This window comes from Saimiri boliviensis, chromosome 2 (assembly GCF_048565385.1).
Source record: "Saimiri boliviensis isolate mSaiBol1 chromosome 2, mSaiBol1.pri, whole genome shotgun sequence".
Lineage (NCBI taxonomy): Eukaryota > Metazoa > Chordata > Mammalia > Primates > Cebidae > Saimiri > Saimiri boliviensis.
Window position 1 is genome coordinate 207,241,765 of NC_133450.1, and position 17,197 is coordinate 207,258,961.

The following is a 17,197-nucleotide window of genomic DNA, read 5'->3' on the forward strand; positions in this document are numbered from 1 at the left end:
ATAAATTCTTAAATAATTATAAAAGTTGAGCTAGGCCCATGCTCTCAAGTGGGGGTGACAGACATTGAATCATCTGGGCCACAGGTCCCCCTTTTCTGCACCATGGCAGTCATAGCACTAAGCAACTCTTAGCATTAGCTAACTATCCCTTCTTGCAGAGTCCGGCTGTAACCACACAGGTACGAACACGTGTACAGGCACACTGATGAAAGGGCATTGGCATGGAAGTGATCGATGGCTTGCTGCCCTTGGGAGTGGAAAAAGCACTGGATTTTGGGTCAGAGAAACATGGACAAAACCTTCCCAAGGTAAAATAGGAAGTCCTCTGCCAGTCCAAGGCACTGTGACTTTGTACTCAGCTGTCCCTCTTGGCGTCAGCACAGAGGTGAGGCATGTGGCCTTTGAATTGCAGCTTCTCTGCCAACTAAAAATAGGTTTTGGGGTAAGTTGCTTAATCTCTTTGAGTCTCGGGTTCTTGATCAGTCAAATGGGCGTGATGAAACTCAGGAGATCCTCTTGGGGATACCAAGAGGACAGAGCAAGATGATTCCGAGGATGCACCTGGATGGGGCTGGGCCCGCAGCGGATGGTCAAGAAATAGTTGTTTTCGTGCCATCGTTATTATGGAGACATCAGAAATATCACTGTAGGGGGATGTGTGCGTGAACGCACACACCACACACACAGGAAAACCTGAAGCAAAGATCATTCGCTCCTCCCTCATTTTCAGGAAGCAGTAAGTTCAAGCTGCTACAGGGGAAGGCCCTGCCCTGTGTTCCTCCCTCATTCTGCCTGAGAACCGCTTCACAAAGAGGTGGCCCGTCTGAGTTCTGTAAGACCCTCTGGGGTTCACCGGAGAAGTTGTGAGGAGACAGAAGAGATGAGAATGTGACTTCTGTGGCTAAGTGCCGAACCTATTTGTGTTTGAATCCCAGCTCTTCTTCTTATTAACTGTGTGACCTTGGGCAAGTTACTTAAACTCTCTGGGCTTCAGCTGCCCACTCTAAAATGGGCATAATACCATTTTATTCAAATACTTGCATTTGAATCCCACCTTGTCTTCCTGTTAACTATGTAACCTTGGCCAAGTTACTTAAACTCTCTGGGCTTCAGCTGCCGACTCTAAAAATGGGGATACCAGAGCCCCCTTGCAGGGGTACTGGGAGGATCAAATCACTGACTGTAGGCACAGCACTCACTAAGCAGCATGGGTGGGACAGAGCGCAGATTCCCCAAACGCTGGCAACTGCTGTCATCATTACTGCGTGTTAGAAATAACTAGAAGACTGCTCTGCCCTAATGACTTATTTCTGTCATTACTATTCCCTCAGCAACACAAGAAAGGTAAAGAATAAAAATTTAAAAATATATTATTACTGTTTTCTGTTATCACCACTACCCTCACACTGCTTTATCTTCTGCCATTTTCACCATGCTTTTACTAAAACGTATCCCAAATGGCCAGAAGAATCCTCCGGGCTCCAAATCTAAAAGCAGACTGTGCAGAAACATCGGGCAGGTGTCGCCAATGTGCTGATGGCAGAGAACCGGGCAGAAGTGAGGAGAGCTGGCCGCCGGGCTGCCAAGGGGCATCGGCCTGAGTTTCCATCACACAAATTCAGAGTTATAGGGCTAACAAGGGAGGCTCTGGAGCCAGATCCCCATCCCGGCTCCACCACCTCCCTGCTGTGTGATCTTGAGCGAGTGATGCCCTCTCTGAGCCTCAGTTTACACATCTTTTAATGAAGGATGGTATGCTACCTACCACGGAGACTGTTTAGGGCAGGCGTCCCCAGACTTTTTACACAGGGGACCAGTTCACTGTCCCTCACATACTGTGCTCCTCTCACCAATGAAAGAGGTGCCCCTTCCTGAAGTGCGGCGAGGGGCCGGATAAATGACCTCAGGGGGCGCCTGGTTTAGGGATTCACTACAGTGGAACCTAAAAAGCACTTAGCGGGGTGCCCAGCCTAGAAGAATCACTCTGTGGATGCTGGCTGCCAGCATTTCTCTCACCGGTGCTCTGCCAGCACAGCACCTGGGGCACCAGGAGTCTTTGCTGCCTTCTGCCTCCCACTCCCGCCCTCCCCAGTCAATGCCATTTCTATGCAGGGCGTGCTACAGACACGAATCCAGGTGCTGGGTCACGCATCTTGCTCTGTCCATGGGCTGTCAGTACCTGCTGCCCACCCAAGTGCCTGCAGCGCTCCAACAAGAAGACAGACTCATTGGGCCCTGAGGCACCCAGGGAAGGACAAGGTCACCCCCCTCTGCGGCCGGAAACAGCTGTCTCCAAAGCCCGCTGCTCGAGGGTAACACAAGCATGCTCAGGAGACATTCTGTAGTTTCTCCTTCCTGCATGTTTTTTTTTTTTTCTCTCTCTGACAGCAGAAGAAACAACATTACAGATTTTAAATCACAATAGGAAAGAATGATAATGCTGAGCCTGCAAAAATACACATTTGCCACATTTCTGTGCGGTCTACTTTTAAGGAGGCCCATCTCAATACTCGGAAATGGCAACAACTTAATCAAAATCTTGTAAATTAGAGATGTCAGGTTTTGAAGAATCAGGGAAGCAACTATGAAGCTCATGGTTGAATCATAAAAGGAAGAAACAAACAAGAAGGGTCCCAAGTCACTGTGTACAGTAGGTCAGACCAAGAGAGATCTGGAAGGACGTGCCACCTGCTGTCACATCCCGGTAAACTGTTTCTCTTTTCTACAACTGGCAAGTATTATTTCTGCATTGGAAAACACAGTAAAGATTTTAAAAATATGTATTACACTCTGCTAAGGGTGACTACCAGAATCCTCCACTGTAAACTTACTGTTTACCCTTTATAATTATGAAGTACATTGATAGAGATCTTTTGAAACCACACAGAAAATCCTTCTTCTGCTTAAACTCATACCCACTTTTTTTTTTCTTTGAAATGGAGTTTGGTTCTGTCACCCAGGCTGGAGTGCGGTGATATGATCTTGGCCTGCTGCAACCTCTGCTTCCCAGGTTCAAGTGATCCTCCTGCCTCAGCCTCCCAAGTAGCTAGGATTACGGATGCTTGCCATCATTCCTGACTAATTTTTGTATTTTTAGTAGATACGAGGTTTCACCATGTTTTCCAGGCTGGTCTTGAACGCCTGATCTCAAGTGATCCACCCACCTCAGCTTCCCAAGGTGTTGGGATTACAGGTGTGAGACCCCACACCTAGCTAACTCATGCCTACTTTTTAGCATCTATTCATGATTCTTGCCATGGAAATGATTACCAAACGTAATGTTCTAAGGGTGATTTTCTATTCCTATGCTTCTTCTACGTTTATTAATGGGAAAGGAAAATTCCCATTTTTCCTTCAGGAAGAATCATCCCTTCTCCTTCGTTTATCTATGTATTCAGTTATTTATGTAATGACATTAGTCTGGGCTCGTGGATGCTTATTTTATTCTCCTTTGGCTACAGAGAGTGTGTTTAGGTTGGCTTCCGTGCACACCTGATATGCTCATGCATTCACTTGACTGTTTACTTTATAGCACGTCTTTACTTTCTGGCACAAGAAATTCCAGATTCATGTTGTTCATTTTCCCTGCCCTAGACCTGGAATCTACCATTCCTACAAAGAGCCCCGGTTCCTCTTATTTGAAGAACAGTATCCAGGTGCTAGCTGTACCTATTTTTATTGGGGTGGCCCAGGCTACAGTCTCTTCTCAATGGATAGAGTGAGGAACAATAAATATGTATAATAACTCATACATGTGCACATATCTAAATCTATTTCTGTATCTATTAATCTCTGTGTATATACATACGCAGTTTTGTTTTGTTTGTTTGGTTGTTTGTTTTGAGACAGAGTTTTGCTCTTGTTGACCAGGCTGGAGTGCAGTGGTGCGATCTCGGCTCACTGCAACCTCCGCCTCCTTGATTCAGGCAATTCTCCTGCTTCAGCCTCCCGTGGCTGGGATTATAGGCATGTGCCACCATGCCCAGCTAAATTTTTGTATTTTTAGTAGAGACGGGGTTTCTCCATGTTGGTCAAGCTGGTCTCGAACTTCTGACCTCAGGTGATCTGCCCACCTCAGCCTCCCAAAGTGCTGGGATTACAGACGTGAGCCACCACTCCCAGCCCCTAATCCATATACTTTTGGGGCGGGGGGTTCCAACTGAAGTACAGTGTTGGTATATGGCTCTTCTTGGTTTCTGTCTTATAATACCATTTGAACCAATGTTTCCCAGCGACTTAGGTCAGTTCTTTCCTTCTCTATCCCCTTGCAGTGTGGTTATGGAAATCATTCGTAACAGTTGTGTTGTCTCCATTCATCTCAGTCTGGATTTTATCTTCCTCTCCCTGTCCACACGGTGCCCCCTCCCATGCACATCCTGGCTGAGTTCTACAAATGTGTATACAGTAAAGGCACTCTGTGACGTACAGTTCTATGAATTTCACAAATGCAGAGTCATGCATCCACCACTGCAATTCTAACACAAAAGTTTCCTGGGTATTTTGCCCACTTGGAGATTTGTGGGGTTTTTTTGAGAGTTTTTCACACATTCTTGATGGAGACAGCCTCTGACTTATAGTGGGTCCACTTAATGATTTTTCAACTTCATGCATTCAGTAGAAATCATACTTTAAGCACCTATACAACCATTCTGTTTTTCACTTTCAATATAGTATTTAATAAATTATATGGGATATTCAATACTTCATTAAGAAATAGGCTTTGTGTTAGATGATTTTGCCCAACTGTAGACTAATGTAAGTGCTCTGCTCATTTAAGCCAGGCTAAGCTGTGATGTTTGGTAGATTCAGTGTATTAAATGCATTTTTGATTTACAATATTTTCAACTTACTATAGGTTTATTGAGATATAACAGCATCATAAGTTGAGGACCATATTTTCAAGTTCTGTGTTAGAAATGTGATTGGAAAATATTTTATTTTCCTTTTCTTCTCTTTTTTCTTTTTCTTTCTTTCTTTCTTTTTTTCTTTTTTCTTTTTTCTTTTTTTTTTTTTTGAGATAGGGTCTTGCTCTGTTGCCCAGGCTGGAATGCAGTGGCATGATCATAGCTTACTGGAGACTTGACCTCCTGGGCTCAAGTGATCCTCTCACCTCAGCCTCTCTACTAGCTGAAACCATAGGCATGCACCACCATAAGCGGGTAATTTTTTTGGTATTTTTTGTAGAGAAAGAGTTTTGTCGTGTTGCTCAGGCTGGTTTTGAACTCCTGGGCTCAAGCAATCTGCCCACCTTGGCCTCCCAAAGTGCTGGGATTACAGGCATGAGCCACTATGCCTGGCTGGAAAATATTTTCATTCTGTGACTTATCTCTTCATTCTCTTAAAAGTACCTTTTCAGGCATGGTGGTGCGTGTCTATAGTCCTGGCTACTTGGGAGGCTGAGGTGGAAGTATCACCTGAGCTTTGGAAGTCGAAGGTGCAGTGAGCTTAAATCTAACCACCGCACTCAGGCCCGGGCAATGGGAGTTGGGGCGCAGGGGGAGGGGGGGGAAGAATATCTTTTGCAGAGCAAGAATTTTTCGTTTTAATAAAGTCTGTTGTGTCAATCTTTTATTGGTCATGCTTTGCCTAACCCAAAGTCACACAGATTTTGTATTATAAATTCCTCTGAGAGCATTACAGTTTTACATTTTAGTCTATGATTTATTTTGAGTTGATTTTCATACAAGGTGTGAGGCTGAGGTTCATTTGTTTGCATATAGACAGCCAGTTGTTCCAGCACCATCTGCTGAAAGGACTACCCTTTCTCCAGTGAATTGCCTTGGCACTTTTGCCAAAAATCACTTGGGTATATTTGTGTGGGTTTATTTCTGGACTCTATTCTGTTCCACGGATCCATGTACCCCGCCTTTCCCTAACACTGCACTGTCTTGTTTACCTTCGTTTTACAGTCAGTCTGGAAGTCAGGTACACAGTCCTCCAACTGGCTCTTATTTCAGAATTGTTTTGGCTCCTCCAGTTTCTCTGTATTTCCACAAAAAAATTAGAACCAGCTTATAAATATCTTTAAAAAAAAAAACAGCTTCCTGGGATTGGAATTGGAATTATGTTGAATCTAGATCAAATTAGAAGATTTAACATCTTCATACTATTCAGTCTTCCAATCAATGAACACAGGTCTCTCCATTTATTTAGGTTTTTGTTTTTTTGTTCTGTAATTGTCCACATGCAGAAACGACACATATTTTGTTGGCTATGTATACCTAAGTATTTTAGCACATTATAAATGGTATTGTTACTAACTTTGGATTCCAGCTGCTCACTGCTAGAAATACAATTGATTTTTGTACATTGACTTTTGTGTCTTTTGCGGAGTCTTTGAGATTTTCTTTTTCTTTTTTTTTTTTTTTTTTGAGACAGGAGTCTTGCTCTGTTGCCCAGGCTGGAGTGCAATGGCACGATCTCAGCTCACTGCAACCTCTACCTCCCAGGTTCAAGTGATCCTCCTGCCACAGCCTTCCGAGTAGCTGGGATTACAGGTGTGTGCCACCATGCCCAGCTAATTTTGCATTTTTAGTAGAGACGGGGCTTCTCCATGTTGGTCAGGCTGGTTTCAAACTCCCAAACTCAGGTGATCCACCCACCTCAGCCTCCCAAAGTGCTGGAATTACAGGCATGAGCCACCACACCTGGCCAAATTTTTGAAATTTTCTATGCAGATGGTGAGAGTTTTCTTTGTTCTTTTTGGATCTGTATGCCTTTTATTTCTTTTTCTTGACTATTACACTAAATACAATGTCTAGTATGATACTGAGTAGAACAATTGAGAGAAAAATTTTGCCTTATTTCAATCTTAAAGGAAAGGATTAATTTTTCACCACGAAATATGTTAGCTGTGAGTTTTCTGTGGATACTCTTCCTCAGATTTGATTCTTAGTCTGTTTAGAGTCTTTATCATGAATAGATGTTGAATTTTTTTAAGTACATTCTCTGATCACATGGCTTTTCTCTTTTAATTTGTTAATTACATTGATTTTCAAATCAGCCTTGCATGCCTTGTATAAAACCCACTTGGTTGGGGTGAATTATCCCTCATAGAGATAGCTGGATTTGATTTGCTAATGTTTTGTGGAGGCTATTTCCATCTGTGTTTGTGAAGTATAGTGGTTGGGTTTTCTTTTCTTATATATCTAGTCTTAATATTGTATAATACCAGCTTCATAAAACGAGTTGGGAAGTATTCTCTCATGTCTTATTTTCAGCATGAGAAAATACAGTATTTCTTCTTTAACTGCTTGACAGAAGTCATTCATAAAACTGTCTGGGTTTGATTTTTTTTTAATTTAACTATAAACTTCATTTCTTTTTGACATGTAGTATATAGGATATCTGTAGGTTATCTATTTTTCTTTCTTGAGTGTTAGTAGTTTGGATCTTTCAAGAAATTGGTCCATTCATCCAAGTTGTAGAATTAAAAGGCAGAGAGTTGCTTGTAAGATACCCTTATTATCTGAGGTTTTTTTAAACTGTCAGGCATTATATAAATATTAAGACATTATTTTTGTCATCCTCATTCGGATTGCCATAAGATCAGTGATAATCACAGAATGAAATACATTTAAAAGATCCTTATTAAACAAATATTACATAGTAACTGATGTGGTCTGGATGTTTGTCCCCTCCAAATGTTTTCCCAATGTTGGAGGCGGGGCCTGCTGAGATGTGTTTGGGTCATGGGGGTTTGGTGCTGTCCCAGAGGTAATGAGTGAATTCTCGCTCTACTAGTTCACGTGAGAACTGGTTGTTTAAAAGAGCCTGGGACTTCTCTTGCTCCCTCTCTCACCTTGTGACACACCTGCTCCCATTTCATCTGTCACGAGTAGAAGCATCCTGAGGCCTCACCAGAAGCAGATGCCTGCACCTTGCTTTTTGTACAGTCTGCAGAACTGTGAGCCATGATAAACCTCTTTTCTTTATAAATTACACAGCCTCAGGTATTCCCTTATAGCAATGCAAAACAAACACAGTAACCACACCCCTTCCTCCAGGACGACACAGGAAGCAGGCGTGGAGAGTCTGTTGGGCTTGCTCTCACCTCCCAGCAGAAGCATCAGGACAGAATCAGCAGACAAAACTGCCTGGTGGCAAGGGGGCTCTATGCTGGGGGCCCAGAGCTCTAAGCCCTTCTCTCAGCCAGTCCTTTCCTCCCCTGTGGCCCTCAGCGTTCCCATGTGTAAAATGGAGGGTTGGCAGATAAGATCTGTGAGTATAGACTGATTCCTGCCATCTGCCCTCCATCAGGGAAGAGCTGAAGGTGGCACTTAATGTCCAGAGAGCACCTGTGATGAGCAAACCTCACTGTGAGCCAGACTGCTACTCAGCTTCCTCTACCCCAAAGGCAAGCGTCTCTGAGAGACAGGGTCTGATTGCTCAATTCACAATCCAGGTGAGTGGAAAAACCAGTCACACTTCTCAAACAAAAATGCCTGCTCTGTGCTGTGTTCAGGCCAGGATGCAAAGGAGACAGTGCTCAAGACAGAAGGTTTGCAGTCAAAGACACCTGGCTCAGAGCCTGCCTTCTCCACACTCGCTTTAAGACAAGAACAATTTCCTGAATACCTAATATGTGCCAGGTGCCATCTTCGGCAGGGATACGATGTATAAAGAATACTCATTCTTTACCCCATGTAGCCATGATCTGGGAGAAGAGATATTCATTAAATAAGCACTCAATTCAATTTATAGATGGGCTAAGAATTTCAGCCAGGTGTGGTGGCTCACACGTGTAATCTCAGCAATTTGGGAGGCTGACGTGGGTTGATCACTTGAGGACTTGAGGTCAGGAATTTGAGACCAGCCTGGCCAACATGATGAAACCCTTTTTCTACTAAACACACACACACACACACACACACACACACACACACACACACACACACACAATTAGCCGGGCATATTAGGGTAGCCCACACCTGTAATTGCAGCTACTCGGGAGGCTGAGGCAGGAGAATTGCTTGAACCTGGGAGGCAGAGGTTGCAGTGAGATGAGATCACGCCACTGCACTCCAGCCTGGGCAACAGAGCAAGACTCCACCTGAAAAAAAAAAAAAAAAAAAAAAAAAAAAAGAGTTCCTACCTCCTAGAACTGGGTAGAGAGAGATGACACGTATAGATCACCTGCTGCTTGGTGTGTACTTAGCATGGAATGCTGTCCAGAGAGGGTGGGTGCGGAGAACAGACCCTGGCAGAAGCCAGTCTGTGGAGGGGACAGTCCCAGCTCTCTTGGCTTCACCTATGAAGCCAATATGGTCAGGCTTCTGGCACAGCCCAGCATTCGTGATAGACTTGTAGAGCAGCAGGTTGTCCCCACTGTCACTGAAACACTCTTCCTGCACTAGACACTCGATGGGCCTGCCCTGTGGCCACAAGCAGCATCGCGGTGACCCCAAGAATGAGACATTCATGGGAACAGAGATTCTGTTCCGAGGAGCCTCAGCCAGGATGGCACCTGCCTCCCTTAGCAGAGATGAAATGTGCTCCCACCCCCAGGTAACCTCAGGTGTGAAGGACGTGGGCCAGGCAAGATCCAGGAACCACACTGGCCTTGGGAAGCTTGGTGATTTCTAAGAAGACTCAATGTCCTTTATTTCCTCTCTCTGCAGTCTTTTGATATTTGATCAAGTCAGGGTACTAGGAAGGTGGCAGAGCAAAGCGTAGGACCTTTGGAGGGCCTTAAAAGGCCAGATACCAGATCCCTGTGTAATCCAGGGAATACTGTACCTCTCTGAGCCTCAGTTGTTCACGTATTAAATAATGTTATTAATGTCCCCCATAGGGCTACCAGGAGGATGAAATAAAAGTGTATCTAATGTGTGAGTACAGTGCCTGATTCATAATGGCTGGTTAATAAAAGGCAACTGCTTATCACTATGGTTAATTTCAGATGCCAGTCAATCTCAGTTGTCCTTACAGGAACAAAGAAGGTTCTGTGGTCCATTCTCTGGTGGGGTTTAAAGCTGGGGGCAGGTGCAAAGGAATTAGAGAGATCCAAAGATAAACTCTGAAAGGGGTGTTAGCCCCGACTCGGGGTGAGGGGGTGGAAAGGTGCCAGGTTCCACGGGGCCTCCCCAGGGCAAATGCTGGGAACCTGCCTGACCCCCCTAAGTGCTTCTCCACTTAGGGCAGTGCCGTCCTGACCCTCCCCTGGACTCAAACCAGGCCCTCAGGAGCTAAGTGGGCTGAGCAGCTGGAAGCCAAGCAAAAGGCACATTTTCTTTCCATGGAAGCTCTGCGCGGCAGCAAGGAGCCCTATTTACAAATAAAGCCTTTTCTTGGCTCCACTGCCCACGTAGCCAAGCCCCTTTATTCCACTTCAATATGCCTAATTCCACTGAAAGTGCATTGGCAATACACAGAATTCATCAGTCCTGGATGCCCGAGTGAGTGTAGGCAGGTGTCAGCGTATCCAAAGGGGAAAGTACAATAATGGAAGGAATATAAAATGCTTTACTGCAGAGGGCACTGAAGACAGAAAGGGCTTTACTGAAGGCGGGCATTTTATGAGCAAATAAAGCCTTTGATTGCCTGCAACTGAGAGGCAAACTAAAGTGAGTGGAAAACTTCTACGGAATATTCTTTCTCTGCGTTGTTTCCGAATGGAGATCACTTTATTGCTGCTGTTTTTAAGGCTATAAAAGGAACACTTGCCCCATTCAGATGCCGCCCGAGGACATAAAGAACAAAGTGAAAATCATCCCTAATCTTACCACCTGAGATCTCCACTGTTGACACGGTGGTGTGTGCCAGCATAGATGCTCCTCTGTGCATAGTCTTGCATTCACGCAGAATTCAGATGAAATCCTGTTAGCTATGTGCTTCTGCCGCCGGCATTTCTCACTTAACAACAGCCCACGGACATCCCGCCACATTAATAACTGCAGACCTTGACCATCGTCTTTTCACAGCTGCACAGTCCTGGGTGAATTACATCTCCTGTGTGACCTGGTTGTTTCCTCAGCAGCATCGCCAGGCATCTTCTCCCCACCTGGCTTTCTGCATTCAGCCACACAGGCCTTCCTCTGCACGCTGGAACATTTCTTTCCACTTCAGGGACTTGCCATTTGCTGTTCTTGCTGCCTGGAATTCTTATTGTCTCTTTTACGCAATCAGTTTTGTTCTCTTTTAAATTTCAACCGAAATGCTTCCTCCTCCAGGAAGCCTTCCCAGATATCCAAGACCACGGCTGGTCTCCCCTGTTATACACTCAATTGGTTCCATGTGCTTTGCCATCTTGGTATTTGTCACAGTTGTAACTAAATATACAGTTGTATAATTTGTTTTTGTTTTTCTTACTAGAATATAAGCTGAGGAGGTTAGAGACTGTGTCCGTCTCGCTCAGCTCAGAAGCTGCAAAGTACAGTGTTCGTGTACAGGAATCATTAGTATATGTACTCACAGACTAAACGGAAAGAGGAAAAGCAAGAGATAGCCACAGACACTTGCCTACATGGAATGTCCACATCCTTCCACACAAAAGAGGGACCTATCAGCTGGTGACTGATGTTGACATCTCTTTGTGAATATGACAACTACAGGTGAAAGAATGGAGTACATTCCTGGCGTCTGGGCACCCTCTTTGTGCTGGCTGCCAGGAAGCTCAAGGCCAAGTCTGTGTCCTGCCTGTAGCTGGGTCTGCAGCCCCACACGGCAACTGTTCTGGAATATCACTCATTCAGGCTTCATCTCTTTCCCTGCCCCACATTTTCCTTCTCCCCAGTTTCCTCCACTCACTTAAAATTTTTACTCTGTGTAAAGAGAACTCTCTGCAACTTTTCAGGCCAGGAAAATATGCAGATCTAGGAGAAGACCTCAGAGATCATCTAGCCCAGGTGTCAAGTAGGGAGACTGAGGCCCAGGGAGGGGAAGGGCATGCCCACCTTCTCACAGCTTGTCGTGGAGGTCCCAGGGCTCCTGTCCTTCTCTGCACAAGGCAACTCCAGGCTCTGTCAAGCCTGGGTTCAAATAACAGCTCTGACAACAGAAAGAATTTGATCTGGGGCAACTCAGCTTAAGTCTATAAGTCTTGGTTTCTTCAGCTATAAACTGAGGACTGGGAGGTGCTATATCATAGTGGTTAAGAACGTGGACTTGGAGTTTGCTGGCGTGAGTTAAAATCTCAGTTCTAGCTCTTAGCTGGGTGGTCTTGGACAAGTCACTTAACATTGTTCCTGAATCTATCATCTATAAATTGGCAAGAAGAACATTCTTTCTTTAAACATATCATTGCAAAAATTATGTAATAATGAATGAGAATAGCACAGTTCCTGACAGAGTAATTGCTCAATAAAAAAGTAACGTGAATAAAAGACACCACTCATTAGTAATCAGAGAGAGGAGAGATGCTTAGTGCTCTCAGACCAAGACCTAACATGCTGTCTCTCCGGAATGCTCCCGCTCTCCCTTTCTCTTAACGTGGACTTAATCAGGAGTATGCACCACCACCGAGGTATGTAAGCTGCTCATGCATTTATGTCACTGAACACTATGGCACCACACAACATTCTCTCAAGGAGGGACCAGGGGAAAACTGTTCTGAGGCCTCAGCAGGAGTAATAACTGGACTTTTCAAACACAGCTGGTCTGTTTTCCTCTTACAGACATCACTGACCTGCTTCACTCTTTGTGCTGGCTGCCAGGAAGCTCAGAGCCAAGTCTGTGCCCTGCCTGTACCGGGGTCTGAAGCCCCACACAGCAGGTGCTCTGGGAAATCACTCATCCGGGCTTCATCTCTTTTCCTCTGCCACCATCTTCCTCCTCCCCAACCTCTTCCACTTGTTCCAAATCTTTACTCTGTGTTTAGAAACTGCCTCTAATCTTTGTTTCAGTTTTTTTGGGGGGAAATAAATGGCTTTTAAACTTCATACAGACTAAATGCAATGTGGTATGCTGGAATAGAACAGAAAAAAGACATGAGCAGAGAAACTGTGAATAAAGCCTATAGTTTGTTTAACGATATTGTACTGATGTTAGTTTCTCGGTCTTGACAAATATACCACAGTTATACATGATGTTAACATTAGAGGAAGCTGGGTGAAGGATAAACAGAAACTCTCTGCAACTTTTCGCTAAGTCTAAAATTATTCCAACATAAATTTATTAAACAAAAATTGCATACATAATATTATAAGATTATTTCCTCCTGGAGTCCCAACGAAGCTTCACTCCTACCTGCTAAAAGCAAAGCAAGTACCTAGATCCAACACGTTTCAGAATCGACTAGACCCGACCGACACTGTGGAACGCCTCCTACCCATCTGGTTGGCCTGGTTATGGGCACAGTTCTAGAACCAGACTCCTCATTCCTGGATGGGAATCCTGGCTTTCCCTCTCATTAGCTGTGCAACTCTGAGTCTCACCTACCGAGCCTGTAAAATGGTGCTCATCAAAGGGTAAATGCTCGAGGGGATGGATACCCCATTCTCCACGATGCGATTATTACACACTGCATGCCCGTATTCAAACATCTCATGTGTCCCCCAAATGTATACACCTATGATGTACCAACAAAAATTAAAACTAATAAAAATGGTGCTCACAACAGAACCTACTTTCACGAGAGTATCAAGAGGTTAAACAAGTTAATGATGGAAAGCACCCAGAAGAGCACCTGGGAGAAAAGATACATGATCAGTGTAAATTACCATGTCGATAATGACGATGATAATGATGTTTGTCTGAGGCCATTTGGACTGCTATAACGAAGTACCACAGACTGGGTGGCTTAGAAGCAACAGGAGTTCACGTCTCACAGTTTTAGAGGTTGGAAGTCCAAGATCTAGACACCAGCAGGTTCATTGGCTGGTGAGTACCCATCTGCTGGTTCATAGACTGTGCCTTCTTGCTGTGTTCTCACATGGTGGAAGGGGTGAAGCAGCCCGTGCAGCATTTTTTTATAAGGGCACTAATCCCATTCATGGGGCTCCACCCTCATGACTTAATCACCTTCCAAAGGCCCCACCTCCTAATACTATCACCTCGTGGGTAAGGATTTCAGTGCATGAATTTTGGAGGAACACAATCTATGGCGATGTTTACTATATTAAATAATTCCCCCACGTGATCTTCTCAATAATCCTGAGAAAGGAATGTTATCTGTTATTATTACATGGGAAAGGGAAGCAAGGTGAAGCAAGTTAATGATGTAAAGCACTTGGAAGAGTAACTGGGAAAGGGGAGACACGCCAGATGTTAATGATTACGTCAGTGATGATGATGATGACGATGATGTCTGCCTTTGTCCCTTTGGGCTGCTGTATCAAAGTACCAGAGACTAGGTGGCTTATAAACAATAGAAATGTATGTCTCACAGTTTTGGAAGTCAAAGATCAAGATGCCAGCAGGTTCAGTGTCTGGAGAGGGCTTACATAGTATTACTATACGGGAAAGGGAACACCAGACAGGTGGAGGGACTCTCCAAGGTCACACAGCTATAAACTGGGACTTGAACCCTGTCTCCTCTACAGCAAACCCAGAGCTCTTCCCACGGTGCCTGTTTCCTAAGAGAATCTGATGGACGCATCGTCTCTGTACTCTACCCTGTCGGCCATGATGTGGTTTGGCAGCCACATGTGACCTTTTCTTCTTGTCTGCGTGAAGAATGAAATCTTGTGATATCGGGGCATGCCAGGAAGGCCCTTTGTTACAAAGACTCAGCCTCATCATGTGCTGTGTTTCCCTGACTTTGCACACAGGCTAGGCATCCACGCAGTGAGTCACCAACAGTCAGACACGCGTGGTCCTCTGGCCAGCCGCTCCCATCCTTCCCCTTTACCCATCCCTCTCTCTCACACTGCCCATGGCCTGGCTCAAAGGCCACCTGTGCCCTGGCCACCACTACCCATTGCTGCTGCTATGGCATCTCTGGCATCAGAATTTAGCCCAAACACACTGTACTCTTTAATTTGGTGATTGGTGTCCTGGGTCCAGCATCCTCCTTTCGCCTCTCTGAGCGAGTTCCCGGCCTCCCCAGCGGGGTGCTAAGTGAGGGCTTTGAAATTCAGACTGCCTAACTTCAAATTCTGCTGTGCGACCCACCAGTTGTGTGGCCTTGGACAAGTCAGTTTAACCTCTCTATGCCTCAGTTTCCCCAACTGGAAAATGTGGGTAATAATACCCTACCCCTCAGGGCAGCTTGAGGAGTCAATGAGATGATATGTGTAAAGTGGATCACAAATGCTGGGCACACAGTTAGGCCTCTTAAACTGCGAGCTAATAACCGGGCACGGGGGCGCATGCCTGTAGTTCCAGCTACTCGGGAGGCTGAGGCTGGAAGATCGCTTGAGCCCAGGAGTTCTGGGCTGCAGTGCCCTATGCTGATTGGGTATCTGTACTAACTTCGGCATCAATATGGTGACCTCCCAGAAGCGGGGGACCACCAGGTTGCCTAAGGAGGGGTGAACCGGCCCAGGTTGGAAACAGAGCAGGTCAAAACTCCCGTGCTGATCAGTAATGGGATCACAACTGCACTCTAGCCTGGGCAACATAGCAAGATCCCATCTCTTAAAAAAAAATAAATAAAATAAATAAATAAATAATAAAAATAAAAATAAATAAAATGGGAGCCAATAATATCAACGCTGCTAGTTGTCTGTATTGAATGCCAGGCCTGAAGCTGTCCAGGGAACCCCAACCCTGCACATCACTTTCTCTCTGCTTCCATGTCAACACATCCTAACAAACCCTGAAGTCAGGGCCATCATGGGCCGTCACAGGCCATCAGCAGTGTTTGCAAAACAGCAGGACGACAAGTTCGGGCTGGCCTGCTGCCCATGCCCCGTAGGCAGCCACCCCGCTGCTGCTGTGAGCTGTGAATTTAGAGGTACAGCAGCCAGGGAGGGCTCCCCAGCTGGGACCAGTCCTCAAGGCGGGGTGCTGATTGCGCTGCTGGAAGTCTGATGAAAATCAGCAGCAAAGAGCTCCATGCACAGAGCTTGTCCTCCCTCGCACCCGCCCCTCACCTTGAGCCCGCTGCCTTCTGCTTCAGAGCCTGGGTCCACGCCAGTGATGTAGATGCCAAGGCCGTACTCAGCTCCCCCACGGATCGTGAGGCCCAGCGACCGGCCGTCCCCCAGCACCAGGTTCACCTGTAAGAGTGAGAGGAGAACATCAGAGGGACTGGGGGAGCCGTACCTTCAGGAGCTCGTGTGCCTTGAAGAGCACAGCTTAACCGGCTGGCAAGAAGGCCCAAGCCAAGTCCTGGAAGATACCCTAGAATATTCCACTTCCTGCTCCAGCTCCGCTCTGACTTGATGGGTGACTTTGAGGAAGCCCCTCACCCTCTCTGGGTCACAGCTGCAACTGCAGTGGGAAGAAGGTGCTGAGGGAGATGACGGTCCCTAAAGAAGGTGCTGAGGGAGATGACGGTCCCTAGCTCTACATACATAGGGTTTGCCCACTAAATGCAGCCCCAGAGCTGGGGCTTGAAGATGAGATAGACAGTCCTGCTCACGAGAGGCCCACAGTCTAGTGGTACAGACAGTCAACTGACCTTCATGGGCAGTGTGATCAGCGTGTGACAAAGTGGTTCGAGGGCCACATGGGTGCAGAGAAGGGGCAATGGTCCTGACCGGGGTGGGGGGTGCTTCCTGGAGACAGTGGCGTCTCTGATGAGATGGGAGGGTGAGCGAGAGTCAGCCAGAGGGTGGGGAAGGGGGAATGGAGCATTTCAGGGATATGGGACAGCTCATGTCAGTGCTCAGTTAGGAGGGCAAGCCGCGCCCGGGAAGAGGTGAGCCGCTGTGGCCAGAGCAGGGAGTGCTGGGGGCTAGGGTGGGGCTTGGGAGGACAGGCAGTGGGGGCTGCAGGCAGATTCCGGAAGGGGTCCTAATCCATGAGGGAAGCCGCAGAAATGTGCAGGTTAAGTGTAGCTTGGGCATAAAAGGCGGATTCACGGAAAAGCAAGCAGGGGACCAGAACAGCCGAAACCCAACCCAAAGAGGCCAGAAACACGCAGCAACAAGACCCGGTGACATGCGAGGGATCCAAAGAGAGCAGTGTGACTGCCCACGGGACAGGGACAGTGGGGATCTTCAGGCACCAGGAAACAGCTCATTGCAGTAGGGAAGGCCATCCAGCCAGATTTCTATTTCGGAAGTTAGTCATCCAAGAGCTAGCAAGCGTTCTGTCCCCTTTAAACATGTTGTCTCAGGGGAGAGGTGGTGAAGAATACAGACTCAAGTCC

The 17,197-nt window shown here is 46.1% G+C and overlaps 1 protein-coding gene across 5 annotated transcripts in view; it reads right to left on the bottom strand.

Moving 5' to 3' along the window:
- WHRN (whirlin) overlaps window positions 1-17,197 on the bottom strand; it is a 105,142-nt gene that overhangs the window by 50,082 nt on the left and 37,863 nt on the right. For all 5 annotated transcript variants that reach the window (XM_039474728.2, XM_039474731.2, XM_039474730.2 and 2 more), the window contains exon 3: window positions 15,975-16,100. In XM_039474728.2, coding sequence (XP_039330662.2) covers window positions 15,975-16,100 — 126 coding nt within the window. The remainder of the gene's footprint in view (window positions 1-15,974; window positions 16,101-17,197) is intronic.